Source organism: Liolophura sinensis, chromosome 6, assembly GCF_032854445.1.
Source record: "Liolophura sinensis isolate JHLJ2023 chromosome 6, CUHK_Ljap_v2, whole genome shotgun sequence".
NCBI classification, from domain to species: Eukaryota; Metazoa; Mollusca; class Polyplacophora; order Chitonida; family Chitonidae; genus Liolophura; species Liolophura sinensis.
Genome location: NC_088300.1, coordinates 76,595,712 through 76,611,417, shown reverse-complemented (window position 1 = coordinate 76,611,417; position 15,706 = coordinate 76,595,712). Strand labels below are relative to the sequence as shown.

At 39.4% G+C, this 15,706-nt stretch overlaps 2 protein-coding genes across 2 annotated transcripts in view; one reads left to right on the top strand and one right to left on the bottom strand.

The window, feature by feature from the left end:
- Positions 1-5,054: 5,054 nt before the first annotated feature.
- LOC135469260 (phospholipid scramblase 2-like) overlaps positions 5,055-15,706 on the bottom strand; it is a 34,330-nt gene continuing 23,678 nt past the window's right edge. Inside the window, exons 14-18 of the mRNA XM_064747861.1 lie at positions 10,709-10,829; positions 8,603-9,080; positions 7,783-7,983; positions 6,885-7,029; positions 5,055-6,124 (exon numbers count right to left, since the gene is read on the bottom strand). The gene's annotated coding sequence lies outside the window, so the exon portion shown is untranslated. The remainder of the gene's footprint in view (positions 6,125-6,884; positions 7,030-7,782; positions 7,984-8,602; positions 9,081-10,708; positions 10,830-15,706) is intronic.
- On the top strand, positions 12,681-14,342 carry LOC135467569 (chromosome alignment-maintaining phosphoprotein 1-like). Its single transcript, XM_064745342.1, has one exon. The coding sequence runs from the start codon at positions 12,681-12,683 to the stop codon at positions 14,340-14,342; it is 1,662 nt and encodes a 553-aa protein (XP_064601412.1).

The following is a 15,706-nucleotide window of genomic DNA, read 5'->3' as shown; positions in this document are numbered from 1 at the left end:
ATCAAGCAAACGGAGGCTCCTAACAGTCATGCGCCATTACCTTTATCGCAAAGTGATTTTGGATTTAATAGAAGACTGAGTGAACAACAAACTCACTGTGCTGACAGTTCCACATCACTGCAGAGACATCAATCACATTTAATTAAAATTCCTCGTATTGCACAACTTTGCCCTCAGGTTATGTTAATAAAAAGGTTTGTTCATTGTTTAATTGTTAATTAACCATTTAACATCTTAAGAGCCATTTGGGCACATATCAGCCCATCGAGTTCACCTCCCTGCGCTAATTCGACGCAGTCAATAAAACAACTTTATTGTTTCATACCTTCTTTTCATTGCTTGTGCTGAAGCTGGTCCTACTGGGTGAAATAGGTGGGGAAGAGTGGGGTTAATAGGTAATAACCACCTGCTGTTTAGTCTGGTGTTAAAATTATGCATTTCTGCAAAACTAGTAAATCATATTTCTCGTCCCCTTTTTCGTAAGAAATTAAGAGGACTGTAGCGCCATGGGAGAGAAAAGATATGAAAAACTCGATTTGTGAAGTGTAGTGAAAGTGGACCCCGGTGTCTTAGGTTGGCGTTGCAGTGAGGCAGCACTATATATGTTTCGTTACCAGTATTGAATCAAGCCCGAATCCCACAATGTTATATGTCAGAAATAATGATGAAAGTTTTTGGTCCAAAATGTAAGCAAACAAATACTAATCAAACTCGTCTGCTCAGTTTGCATTTTCAGGAGTTTTTGCTGGTATATAAGAGTCCTTATAAACCCACACGTGTAGATATTTTCGTATTCAAAGGTGACAATCATAAAAAACGACTTGGCTGGATTTGTCAGGGGCTGCTATCTTATTCGAATAAGTGGATGCTCTCTTCACAGGATGATTCAGCCCGCAAAGCCATTGTGGTTTCAGGCGCGAAACCACCTTTTGCTGGTTTGGCTGTACAGCATTAAGTCAGGAGGTTTGTTAGGTGCCTTACGAAATGTGAGCGGTGCATGGTGAAGCGTGGGCGGGTCTGTGTGCCCTTAACCAGCAAGTCTGGCCGTCGTTGTATATATGAAGAGCTTGATTACAAAGAGAAACAACTGTCATATGAAAAGTTGAAAACCACCGCTATCGCATGCACTACAGTGAAATCCACGATGAAAAAAAAATAATATTATGCCGTCAGTACCCCTGATGTTTATTTTATTGTTATTATATTCCTATTTAGGCCTACACACGAGCGGCAAAACAGTGTGATGGAAAACAACCACGATGTGTATCCCGCCATTCGATATGTTAGGACTCCTTTACAAGTTACTATCGATTTTTAATTAACGCACACTAACATATATGCATATTATCCTGGCTATACTGGTGGTATTTGTTGAAATTATCGTTGCCTAAATCGTTGTATCAATTTCGCAGTTCCTTGTGGTAGCTTAAACACATCGGCTTCATTCATCACGCACCGCACAAACCCTAGGCCCCCAGAAAACAGCAGCGAGTGTGACACTCATGTTGAAAACATTTACCAAGCTTCTATATTTATAATGCCCGACCATTTATAAATAAAAATACGAATATAAACAAATATAAATGATTTACAACGCCCTCCACCTTAACTTGTTTTCAGGCTTGCGCGGTTTGTTAAAATGTGAGGCGTTATGCGCCAGATTGAGGGACAACTGCGCAATTAGTTTTGTCCTAGAGGGTTGTCCCTTAAGTGTTGCCTAACCTTTTATTTTTGAAACAGATTAGAACTAAGATATGGTGTTGAAATGAAAGCTGAAAGGCTGACATTTTAATAAATGTGTTTGTGTGACTTACGGAAGACCCCATTAAAATTGCCAGCAGTTTTGTGAGTTTTAGATATAAAGGACGGTGATAATATCTACAATCTACTTTGTATATTGTAACTGCCATAAAAAAAGAAAATTCACGGCGACCAAAAAGGAAATCATCTTGACTTGCTACATTGTTTACAAAAGTAGCAAAGAAAAAATAGCAAAACATTGCTCAGACCCTTCTGTAAAGACATTAGAAAGACAAGAACCACACGATTCTCGGGTCATTCGTGGAAGACAACTTCTTGATACCTTTGTATGAAAATTTGAAATGATCCTGCCACGTATTCAGCATGATATCGACCAAAGTGGATCGAACCGTTGATAAATTAACAACTTCCTTTTCAGAATATATATATATTTCATTATATATAGCTATTTCACTTTTGTGAGATATAATGGCTCTCTGTGCTTGAACTGTTCCAATATTTCTTGAGGATGAACAGCCACCGTGGTTATTACCATTTAGTCTTTACCTTTTTGCCTCAGTGCAAATTTAAAATGCATATAGGAATGCTAACAAGGAAGTGTCACATTGATCAGCTATAGGTCATTCCCGAATTTGCCAACTGAAAAATGGGATTTGAAAGAAGTAAACAGATACTCAGTTAACTGGTTGGTGTTTAGTAGTCCTTGAACCATACCTTGGTAGCAGGCAATAGAGAGTGGGGAGAAGACAGGTGATAAATTAGAAGTACTTGAACCATACCTTGGTAGCGGAATAGAGAGTGCATGTTGAGAAGACAGGTAATAAATTAGAAGTACTTGAACCATAACTTGGTAGCGGAATAGAGAGTGAGAAGACAGGTGATAAAAACTGGAAGCATTTGAACCATACCTTGGTAGTGGAATAGAGAGTGCATGGGGAGAAAACAGGTGATAAGCAAAGATAATATCTATTTACTTATTTCATTGGTTTTTTTTACGCCGTACTCAAAAATATGTCACTTATACGACGGCGGCCAGCATTATGGTGGGAGGAAACCGGGCAGAGCCTGCGGAACCCACGACCATCCGCAGGTTCAAAGACAATATGACCCATATAGTTTGATGCAAGAACTGAATGCAAAAGCAAACCCTGCGCCCACGTGACAAAATACTCGTCTGCTGAATCGTCAAACAGCAACACGTGGCTTTAATTATATTTCAACATGACACCGTGAACACGTGAGTGCAGTTTACAGTAATGATACATTTTGCAGTATACAGGTTGTGTGAATGGATACAGATGACAATAAAAACTGCATGTAACAGCTGAAACAGCTCTTCCTCGTCATTGAAACTATTTACAAGGTAAAGAACACAAATGTTTTGACCTAATAAATATGCAGGCATGTGTACCAGGCAAACATTTCATTTCTTTCACCTTCCAACAGGCCTGGTGCATGCGAGCTGTGTAACTAAATATCTGTATGGTATATTTCACAGTAACACTTTATTGGGAGCTATATTCTGATTTTTTTTCCCCCATGAACAAATAGATCAAACAATGCATGTTATTTCCGTTTAGTTTTCATATACGTCAATGGTGAATATATTTGGAGCTGTAAAAACACATTTCGTAATTTGAAAGTATTGGCACCACATGATACATGCAAGGATCTGGCGGTCTGGCATACTGTACAGCCTTGGAAAAGGAAAGCATCATAGGTTTACCAGTCAGAGACATTCGGCATATGCTCAGCGTATAGAAGGGATTAATTATATATGCGTGTCTCTTAAATAACCAAGTTAACAGTCTGTTGTATTGAGAGAATAGGCCACGGCTTTTATTACTAAAAGTACATTATTATCTCTTGGTGACTGAATCCCCCATTGGTACTGATAGCCGCAAGCTGGCAGATCGACTATGTACGGTTACGCACACCCGGGGAACACTTAGGTGTAAAACAACCCTGCGGAAACACAGGAGCGTGGCTTGACCAAGATTTTAAGCGCTCCCCTGAGGAACACCACCAGGCGAGCTCCGACCCTGTGGAATCACAAGAATGGCTTGTCGGTAATGTGTTTTCAACACTGCAAGGGAGACAAACCCCCACCCTTCAGAACACATAGGCGTGGTCAAAACGATGTACTATATAAATTGTACACATGTGTTAGAGCTGTATTCAAAGTATGAGACATTGTCCACAGAGATATTGTTCTGATATATGGACAGACCAGTGGCAGACAAATGAGTGCCATCTGCCCTGAACAAAGCTATCTCGCTACTGGTGATATCCGAGTGCAGGATCAACCGGCCACCAATATTCCGGATGCAAAATAATCCTCTACCCTGTAGGACGTCTCTGGTCAATAATACATTCTAAAAACGGCGGAAATTTTTAAAAAAAATAGCAAGAAATAGAGCATCCAATGGGCATGCATTTATCAAAATAGTAAAAGTCATTAAACTTGAAACCAAGCTGATCAAAATCGCCAGGGGGAACTGGTAACAGGCGAAAGGCTGACTCAAAATCTGCCTTAGCCAACACACAACCAACTCCTAGCTCTTGAATAATGTCCACAGCTTTATAAAATTTGTGTACTCCACAGAGCAGAGTTTAGGATCTACTCTCTAAAAGAAAAATGGTTCTATATGGAACTAAAAAGGGTTCTTTGGCTTATTTCCCCTGCAAAACCCTTTTTGGTGCTACAAAGAACCCTTCTGAAAAGATTCAATACAGAACCCTTTAGATATGGTTCTACACAGAACCTTTTCAATGACCATGGTTCTATACAGAACCATTAACCTGGTTCTATAATAAACTCTTTCTGCATCAAGACCGTCCAACATTGAACCATTTATGAATGAGAGGGTTCTATTTCTAATCTTTTTCAAAGATATATATACAACAGATGAAAATGTCAAAATAACAGTGAGAAAAATCAAGCTGGTAGACACGTCATTGGTGGGAATGGCATGCGGTGCGTCATTGCATGAGAGTTTATTGCGTACATTTACTAATCTCCCAGGACCCTTGACAGCTTTAAACATACTCATCATACTCCCAGCGATGCCGCTTCAGTTTCCTCGACCCATAAATGTGGCAGCCATTGCACGAGTGAAAAATCCACCAGTATGGCGTTACACAACAATTAAATGAATCAATCAATATCATGGCTGTTGCTCAGACCTGCTCTGTATTTAAATAAAGTATATATATATATATATATATATATATATATATATTTGAGCAAACAAAATTATGAAACACTACATCTTTCTACTTTAGATCTGTTGCTACAAAACAGGTACAATTCTGGTCTTTAAAACAATACAAACACTATGAAACTTACACATAACTGGAAATTTACCAAGGGTTACCAGATTTATATAAAGGGTAGGGAACTAATGAGGATTACATACAGTGTCATACCTATGTTCAGTCAACCTGCGTTAGCATTTAGTTATTGAAAATATCCATGTAAAACGACCTAATTAAATCAAGACTGTCTGCTTTATCACAGGAAACAAGTGTTCTAAAAGTACCTCTGGCAAAATACCTCTCTTTATCAGTTTTTCAAAAAGCCTAACTTGACAAAACATTTATAAATCACCAACTTTTGCTGTATGTGCAATGTTACAATAAAAATGCATAGCAACTTCCGATAAAATGGGCCACAAAGAAAAGGGCAGAACAAATGCAAAAAATTGAAAAATTCATCAATTGTTAGTAATTCTGAACTGGTCCATTACCACACTATGCTAAATCAATGCATGTGCAAAGTCTAGTAAAGAAAATATAAAGCTGGAAAAAAACCAAACTCATATAAACTTTAGATAAGAGTGACAAGTTAAATGTTAATATCATCATAACTCAGATTCAGTTCATGCCAATATCTTTTTACATCTGAAGTTTGCATCCTTAGTATGTTTTCTTCTCCTGTTAGGTGAGACAGACAGATATTAAAAGAAAGCACGCTGACAGACACGGTGAAACCTACATGTACAGTCTCTTGGATTGCCACCAACAGGGACTAAAAATATCACATCATAACAAGAGGGAAGTTATTGTGTCAAAAGCATAACAACAATCAGAACACTTTTGTGCTTAATCACAAATGGAGTTATAAACTCTCCTAACCGTTAATGGCAATGGCTCATCTTGACAAATTTTCAACACAAACCTTTCAAGAAAGAGCATGGTTTTCCTTAATCCCTTTGGATATTCAATCCCAAATACATAATATAGGCTTAATACTGCTGCTGAGGCAAATGAAACATCCACACTTGAGTCATCTCTCATTATTTCAAGACTGTCTTGATGTCCTTCAGAACAGCCGAGTGACCAATAACACACATACAAGTCACTATGGAAGAAATAAAAGGGGTGGGACTTAGAATAAAGATACACACGCATTTGATATATACTGTATTATTTTTTTTCCATTACATGAATATGTAAACATTTATATTTACATCTTGAAATTTCCTAGTTTTCTGAGTTAAAGAATATTGCCTCCTCTATCACAAAGACATGCTCTCCATCTCCTCTGAAAAGTGTTGGCAAGAGAAGAACAGCACTACTTCCCTGCAAGCCTGTGCATGAAATTAAACAAGAAATGAAACAGCAGGTACTTGTAAAAACAGAACACATTCCATCATTAACTGTTTATGATATTAATGCAAAAAAGACACATTCAATGAACAAAAAGGTCTCAAGACCAAAAATTCAGTATTATATACATACCCTAATTCTTCAACCTTTTCAACCATCTCAGCCACAAATATTTTAGAACATTATGAAAAACTATGGGCTGTAGGGGTTGAAAATTTGCACAGTTTTATGAAGCTCGCATCTTCCATCACACAAATAAATCATTTTTAACATCATTTTCATAATCATTGTATGCATAAAGTCCACTAAAAGAAGTGCTTTAGTGGTTGAAAAGGTTAAAGATTTACAGTACATATACATGGGTATAGTATTTCGGTTTAATGATTAAAATATCCTTGAATCACAAGTAATCTGTGTTTTCCAGTTTTATGAACACCTCTTTGTAGTTTTTGCCAACAAAGGGCAGATTTGGTTACCATTGATTTCTTTCCATTATAGCACCACACATTTACCTTTCTTCACAGAATCCTCCGTGCACAAACTGATTGCTTTCACACATTTGTCCAGTAGGGCAGACTTTGGTGCCATCTTGTTTAGAATGGTTACCATCATTCTGTCAGGGTCAACACCATAAAGCAGGCTCATGTCCCACAACAACTGAAAATGAGTGTAATGACAATGAAATCTTATACGCAAAGGATGGGAAGTTTTTTTGAAGATAAAAACATATAGAGTTTTACACCAATACCTGACCATGTGAGGCTAGAAAAACAGAAGGCTATGGACACAAATTCTCATAGCAAATTAGCTTAATAGTAATGCTTGAATTCAATGTAAATATGGCCTGTCTACATATATCACTATTTACAGTACTGGGCAAATAAATTCCAATATACATAAACAGACAAAATAATCACCTTGTGGTTTTCAACTATTTCTTAATTTTTTTCTTAATAGATGTTTAATGCCGTACTCAAGAATTTTTCACTTATACAATGGCAGTCATTTTTATGAGTGGAGGATATCAGAGTGCCCGAGGTAAACCACTGACCTTCAGCAAATTACTGAAAAACATTCCCAGGTGTTATAGATATAAATGCCATACTGGTGGGAGACAAGAAATCTTTAACAAATGTTGACTGCTTTTAGTCACTAACGTATCACAAGCAGTGAAAGCAAGGAATTTACAAATTCTCTGGCAGGGTTTGAACTCGCAGCTTGTGTGTCCTTGCCCTTGAAAAAAACAGAACACATCTAATCGCTCGTCCACCCAATTGTGCCCCCATTTTATTTCTTCAATTTACCATCCATAATGCTTATATATGTTGATATATAATTACATGGATTACAATCCTTTTTACCCCATCATGTTGACATTTTGGGGCAAAAAGAGAAGTCATGTCAACGTACCTTCCAGTTTTGGGGGAACTCCTCCAGCACCTCTGTTGTTGTGTGCTCACTGATAAATGGCTTTCTGTGCACACGTGTCTTGGCCATAAGGTCCTTCACCATGTCTAGCTTTGGCCTGACCTTTTCCATTTCCCTTGCCTTGGTTTTCACATGGTTTGCAATGCTTCTCTCATTCTCTCCCAAGTCCTTCCCATCACTTATCTGTCACAAGGTTATTAAAATCAAAAGTAGTACATGTATATATGGGTGGACACTTGAAGAGAAATTTCATTGAGAAATTTATTTGACCCAACATTTAAGCACAACCGATCCCTATCGTAATGGAAGTACATCATTTGTCACATATACAAAAGTCAAAATTATATATTGTAGAATAAACTCATAACAAAATTGTCTACATGTAGAGTCTGGTGATCAAAAGCTTATTGGATGAACAGGGAGAACATATTTCTACACACCAGCAGTCTCTGCAGGCTGGTCATTATCACTGGGTCATCTAGTTTTTTCCTCTTCCTCCCAGAGCCATTCACTTTAAATTTGCTTTTCAAATCATGAACTTATTCGTTGTTCACTAGCAAAATTCTTTCTTTCTTGAATTTATTTTTCAATGACTCATGTAGAGCATCTTTCAACAAAAAATAATAAAGATAAATGACACTAAGAGCATAATCAATGTTTCAAAAGTATTTGCTTCTTTGGTAATATCATTTCTGACTCAGAAATGGCATGGAAAGGGCATTTACTTTCTTAACTTACATACGTCGTGAAAAGCACTTGTGCCTGATAAAAAAAAAGGTTGTGAAATATGACTTCAACTCACATATCTTGATTCACTCTTCATGCAGAAAGGAAAGCTGTGTAAGTAGTGCTGAAGCTGTGTGAGTAGTGCTGAACGTACTGTTTGTAACTCAGATACTGGTATCAGAGGACAGGAAAAAAAGTACACCCATGTAGCAGCGTGAAGTTCTAGGGGTTACATATACGTCTATAAACGTCTTACTTTGAGAAATAACTGTGAAATGTTTTCTTGAGATTCACCTTTGGCAGTGGTATGTTGACAGTTTATAATCTCTTTACACCAGGAAAACACAAAATTTGGACTTAACTTACAGTGTGAACTGATTTAGGTGATCAAACAGCCCCTGAACCAAGGCTGATTGTATTTTTGTTTTGAGCAGACTCTTTAACTGCCTGTCCTGATTTAGCAGTGCTGCCCTCAGGAGGGGGGAAAGTTTGGCAGGGTGCCCAACACTCTGGGAATTTCTCCTGGAGGTAGGCATTCTGTTGGTGAGATTTCTCTGAAATACGTACCAATAAGAAATATAAAGTTAATATTAAACTATATTGTTATTTAGGACACAGCATAAAATTTATTGTACACTCCTTCAATTACTGGTTATTTGCCTGAATATTAAGGGCCCTCTGAATACAAAATCAAATCCTACACCAGTACACAGTATGCAGTTTGTGTCTACACCAGTACACAGCATGCAGTTTGTGTCTACAACAGTACACAGCATGCAGTTTGTGTCTACACCAGTACATAGCATGCAGTTTGTGTCTACACCAGTACACAGCATGCAGTTTGTGTCTACACCAGTACACAGTATGCTGTAAAGTATACGGCTGTGAGACAATTTTCTCCAAAAATATGTTCGCGGGAATTAATTTTTGCGTATTTAGGAGAATGCTGAAAAAAATCTTTAAATTTGCCAAGATATAATATGGCCGAAGTTATTCAAGCACGTCAAACATGGGTGGCTTTAATCCTCCTTTGTTTCCTGCTGTGTCGCTAATCTCCATGATCTGGATCAGAGATTAAAACAATGGGGGATGGATTATCACTACATGAGAAGATTACTTTCGCACCTACCCTAAGCAGTACTCAAACAGGTGTCACTTCTTTTCGAACCATTGATGAGTGCTTTTTTTTTTTTTTTTTTTTTTTTGATTGGTGTTTTACGCCGTACTCAAGAATATTTCACTTATACGACGGCGGCCAGCATTATGGTGGGTGGAAACCGGGCAGAGCCCGGGGGAAACCCATGACCATCCGCAGGTTGCTGACAGACCTTCCCACGTACGGCCGGAGAGGAAGGCAGCATGAGCTGGTCTTGAACTCACAGCGACCGCATTGGTGAGAAGCTTCTGGGTCATTACGCTGCGCTAGCGCGCTAACCGACTGAGCCACGGAGGCCCCATGAGTGCTTTTAAACACCTTGCAAACTGTCACCTTTTGAACAGTTCAATGTAAAAACATATGAATTCACCATTATCAGCGCCAATCACTCATTCTTCATCAAGCAACACGGTAAGTTTTGCATTGTTTTCAGTTTTAATCGTCATCTGTAGCAGGTCAGAAACCACAAACATTGCCATCGCTAATTTTCCATAAGCGACAATGTTAACGTTTAGTGCTGTAGCTCAGCCCCAAACATTCCGTGGCCAATAAGCTTTGGTGCACACCTGACCCAGCCTGTGAGAAAGAAGCATCTGGACCTTTCTATGCCGGCAGCTGGGAGGGGTGCCCAGCAATGCCAAGGGGACATCACTGGCAGCCTCATCACCACCTATCTCCTTGTGTCCTCTCCCCCAGGATTTCAAACTTTCATCAGTAAAACTCATACCTGCCCAAAGCTTAAACAATTTCCATCATTAAGGATACCAAGTTTGCACCTGTACACCAAAAACTGCAGGCTGGCAGCAAAAAAAAGACTTTACACCGTAAAATACACAGAATTACATTTGTCCCTCCAAAAAAAACAGAAGTTGTAATGGGGGTCTGTGTCCTATGACACTACCCAACTTTTTTCAGAATCAATAATTTTTGCACCACATAATTCCTACTTCCTCTCAACCTCACACACAAAGTTAGGAATTGATACATGCAAAAACTTTGGAGTAGGAGGAATTTAACTTGGGGTACCTCTATGTTGGAAATGTGTCTGTTTGTCCGTTCTCAAGCACGAAGTTCAAAGCTCTGTAATGCACATACCCTTCAAAATATCTCAACCAGGTCAAGTGTTTTGGAAAGCTGGCATGTATATCTGCATGAAAAATGAAAAAATTCCAATGATCCAATTTTACATTTTCCAATAACAAACATTTAGAAAATTATGAATTTTCAAGTAGATTTTCTTGTTTACAGCAGTGCTAAGAAAATAGATAAATGCCAAAAGTGTCAAAATATATATCCAAAGATAGGTAATTTATTTGACAATTCACTTACAAAATACATGCCTTTTAGCAACTTTGTGCAAAATTAGACTTACAGTGATACAGGGGGGTACCAAAGTGGATTTTCAAAATTCCAGAAAAGTCCACTTTCATCAACATCAAAGTAAACATATGTATCCAAATTGATATAGAAATGCTCATAGGCATAGTTTCCATGAATAGGGCTTAAGAAAAGACTAGTATCCCTTTTACAAACTGATTAACAAGATAAAACCCTTTAAAAGAAAGAAGTCATTAAAATCTTGACATAGGTTGACCGTCAAAATCTGGACCTTTCTAAGCCGGCAGCTCGGAGGGGTGCCTAGCAACGAGCAGGGGATGTCTCTCGAGCCTCATCACCACCTTTCTCCTTGTGCCCTCTTGCCCAGAATTTCAAACTTTCATCAGTAAAACCTGCCCAAAATTAGACGATTTCCAGCATTTTGATATCAATCATGCACCTGTACACCAAAAACGGCAGGCTGGCAGCAAAAAAAAAGACACCTTAAAATACACAGAATTACATTCGTGTAAAATGGAAGTTGTAATGGGGGTCTGTGTCCAGCTGTCAAACGGCCATGTTGCTGTTGTAAACACTTCACATTTTGGTACAAGCTCACTCATTGGACCACAGGAGAAACACAGCCAATGGGATAGCTTGTAACAGAGCCACATTCATTAAACGTGCTAGTATCTACTTTTCTTTCACTTTACAGGCAAAGTGAAGATTGATCAAACTAAAGATGATTGATCAAACTAGACACGCATAAACTCCCACTCTGTTTTATACCCAACAAGCCTTAGCACCAGAGTTTGTATATGTTTAAACCATAATTTCCCTTCCCTGCTCTTAAAAATTTAGCTGGTCGGTTGGGCTTTCTTAGCGCAACTCCCGTCACCCTGGCAAAGATTTCCCTTCATTATTATTTCTACCTGTAGTGTGCTATTCAATATTGGATATTTTTTTAGCTGGAATTAATTTTTGCAGTAAATTATTGACCCCGAAATCTGCGAAAATTAATTTCACACCAAACTTAAGTACCTCACAGTACCTGTGAAATAACTTTACAGACCTGTCCTCAGCTTGAACCACAGTCAAGCTATTTCATATATTTCATGAAATTGCTCCTAACAAAGGCCATTTTCTCGAAGTACAGGTGTTTTGCTTCAGATCTCATGCACCAAAGAGACCTGAAGGGACCAAATTCCTCTATCAGGCGAGAGTAGTGCACAAGAAAATTTCTCTTGGGAGTAAAGTTGGTAGGAAAAAGCTTTTTAAACTCACACAGGAATGAACTAACAAGTGTCTCTAAATAACTGATCTTGCGACAGCTTATTGATGAGGTTAAAATTAAGTCCTTGAAGTTCGCTTTTCATTGGCTGAAGTGAAGCAATTCCTTCTGTGTGAAATTTTTTTATCACAAGCTTTAACACATGTTGCACCACACCATCAAGAAAGTCGTGCATAACATCTGGCGGAAAGGGCTTAGTCACATGAAAATATGGTAGAGCACTAAATGGCCATTTAGAGGTTATCCTGCACAAATAGTAAGTGCTGTTCATGGAGAATATCTGTACCAACTACACAGAAGTCCTCTGCAGTCATTTCAACCATATCATCATAGTGACACATACAAAACCTGCAACTTCTGCCATTACTGAAGGATCCAGAAAAGCCAGCTATGGCATTACTGAAGGATCCAGAAAAGCCAGCAAGGGCATTACTGAAGGATCCAGAGAGGCCAGCTAGGGTATTACTGAAGCATCCAGAAAAGCCAGCTAGGGCATTACTGAAGGATCCAGAAAAGCCAGCTAGGGCTTTACTGAAGCATCCAGAAAAGCCAGCTAGGGCATTACTGAAGGATCCAGAAAAGCCAGCTAGGACATTACTGAAGGATCCAGAAAAGCCAGCTAGGGCATTACTGAAGGACCCAGAAAAGCCAGCTGGGGCATTACTGAAGGACCCAGAAAAGCCAGCAAGGGCATTACTGAAGGACCCAGAGAGGCCAGCTACAGCATTACTTAAGGATCCAGATAAGCCAGCTAGGGCATTACTGAAGGACCCAGAGAGGCCAGCTACAGCATTACTGAAGGATCCAGAAAAGCCAGCTAGGGCATTACTGAAGGACCCAGAGAGGCCAGCTACAGCATTACTGAAGGATCCAGAAAAGCCAGCTAGGGCATTACTGAAGGATCCAGAAAAGCCAGCTAGGGCATTACTGAAGGATCCAGAAAAGCCAGCAAGGGCATTACTGAAGGACCCAGAGAGGCCAGCTACAGCATTACTGAAGGATCCAGATAAGCCAGCTAGGGCATTGCTGAAGGACCCAGAAAAGCCAGCTAGGGCATTACTGAAGGACCCAGAAAAGCCAGCTAGGGCATTACTGAAGGATCCAGAAAAGCCAGCAAGGGCATTACTGAAGGACCCAGAGAGGCCAGCTACAGCATTACTGAAGGATCCAGAAAAGCCAGCTAGGGCATTACTGAAGGACCCAGAAAAGCCAGCTAGGGCATTACTGAAGGACCCAGAAAAGCCAGCTAGGGCATTACTGAAGGATCCAGAAAAGCCAGCAAGGGCATTACTGAAGGACCCAGAAAAGCCAGCTACAGCATTACTGAAGGATCCAGAAAAGCCAGCTAGGGCATTACTGAAGGACCCAGAAAAGCCAGCAAGGGCATTACTGAAAAATCCAGAAAAGCCAGCAAGGGCATTACTGAAGGATCCAGAAAAGCCAGCAAGGGCATTACTGAAGGACCCAGAGAGGCTAGCTACAGCATTACTGAAGGATCCAGATAAGCCAGCTAGGGCATTACTGAAGGACCCAGAAAAGCCAGCTAGGGCATTACTGAAGAATCCAGAAATGCCAGCAAGGGCATTACTGAAAAATCCAGAAAAGCCAGCAAGGGCATTACTGAAGGATCCAGAAAAGCCAGCTAGGGTATTACTGAGGGACCCAAAAAAGCCAGCAAGGGCATCACTGAAGGATCCAGAAAAGCCAGCTAGGGCATTACTGAAGAATCTAGAAAAGCCAGCTAGGGCATTACTGAAGGATCCAGAAAAGCCAGCTAGGGAATTACTGAAGGATCCAGAAAAGCCAGCTAGGGCATTACTGAAGGATCCAGAAAAGCCAGCAAGGGCATTACTGAAGGATCCAGAAAAGCCAGCTAGGGTATTACTGAAGGACCCAGAAAAGCCAGCTAGGGCATTACTGAAGGATCCAGAAAAGCCAGCTAGGGTATTACTGAAGGACCCAGAAAAGCCAGCTAGGGCATTACTGAAGGATCCAGAAAAGCCAGCTAGGGCATTACTGAAGGATCCAGAAAGTCAGCTAGGGCATTACTGAAGGATCCAGAAAGTCAGCTAGGGCATTACTGAAGGATCCAGAAAAGCCAGCTAAGAGATTATTCGAATATATCACAGCAAGGGCTCCTATATCATGATGTATATTGCCGTCAATCTTCATATCTACTCCTTCCACATGCAATTTCAGCAAATCCTGTATGAATGGTTTCAATATGGGTTCATAACCATACTTCTGTACACCCTTGTAATGTACAGGCATACAAACATGAACGTTTCTTAACTTTGATCTGTATTTTTTTTGATTTGTATATTACAAAACCACAAACTTTGTGCTTTAACTTTTTTGATCCCAAAGAATTTACAATTTCAAATTCATCACTATATAAATGGATCTTTAGAAGCTTGTTTCATGTGCAAAATAGGGAATGGTTCTTGTGCATAGTACTGTCACAAGCATCTTCCAGGACCACTCCATTTAAAATATGCTCTTGCACAAATTGGCATAAGTCATCTTTGGGCAGAAGAAACTGCAGCACTTCCAGAATAGGTACATGCAGGAAGGTCTCTTTTTTTACCCTGGTCATCATGCCCAAGAATATACTCCACTGGCTCAACTAAATCAAGCAGGGCTCGAAATTAGTGGCCTGCTGGCCTGTGGCGAGTGAAAATTGCCTTCGGGCAGTATAATTTTGAAACCACTAGTCCGCATTGGCTAGTAAAAATTATGGTAGACAAAATTATGGAGATAAAAGGTTCGTAAAACTATAATGGAATACTTCCCATGCGTCCTATCTTTTAGTGAGCTAAACGAAAAAAATTCTGTTCTCCATTCAATGGTGTTGGATGAAAACACGCACATTCGTACCTTTCTATCAAACTAGCATATAAGGTACATCATAGAAAGGTACAAGTCTAGGCAGGAGCTGCACAGAACAGGATGTCATAGCAACTGCCTCCATGTTTGTCGGTGGCCAGCGCCATTTGCAAAGTATGAATTAAGTTCGATAAATTTGAATTTCGCTATGTGGCAGTATATTTCTGGGGCCAAACAGCCAAAGAAAAAGAGTCAAGGGGTACTGACATAAACTTCTCAAGATGGCTCCATCGATTTACAACATCCATTTGCTTAGTATTGTCAGTTTGACTAAATTTATTCAGTGAAATTTCATTGAAAAAATAAAGTTTAATACATTTTAGAAAGCTTGAGCATCCAGCTTTCAATTGCTTTAGCCAGGTGATTTAACTTTTTTACTTTAACAGTATGTACATGTAACTTTTTCTATATATGTTGATTTGCAGTATCACTGTTAAGTGTAAAATGGTAATGCATATCTATAGTTTGGTCCTCATGAAACCTATGAGGTCAATAATCACAACATATATCAGTTGAGTAGGGCTGGTGTT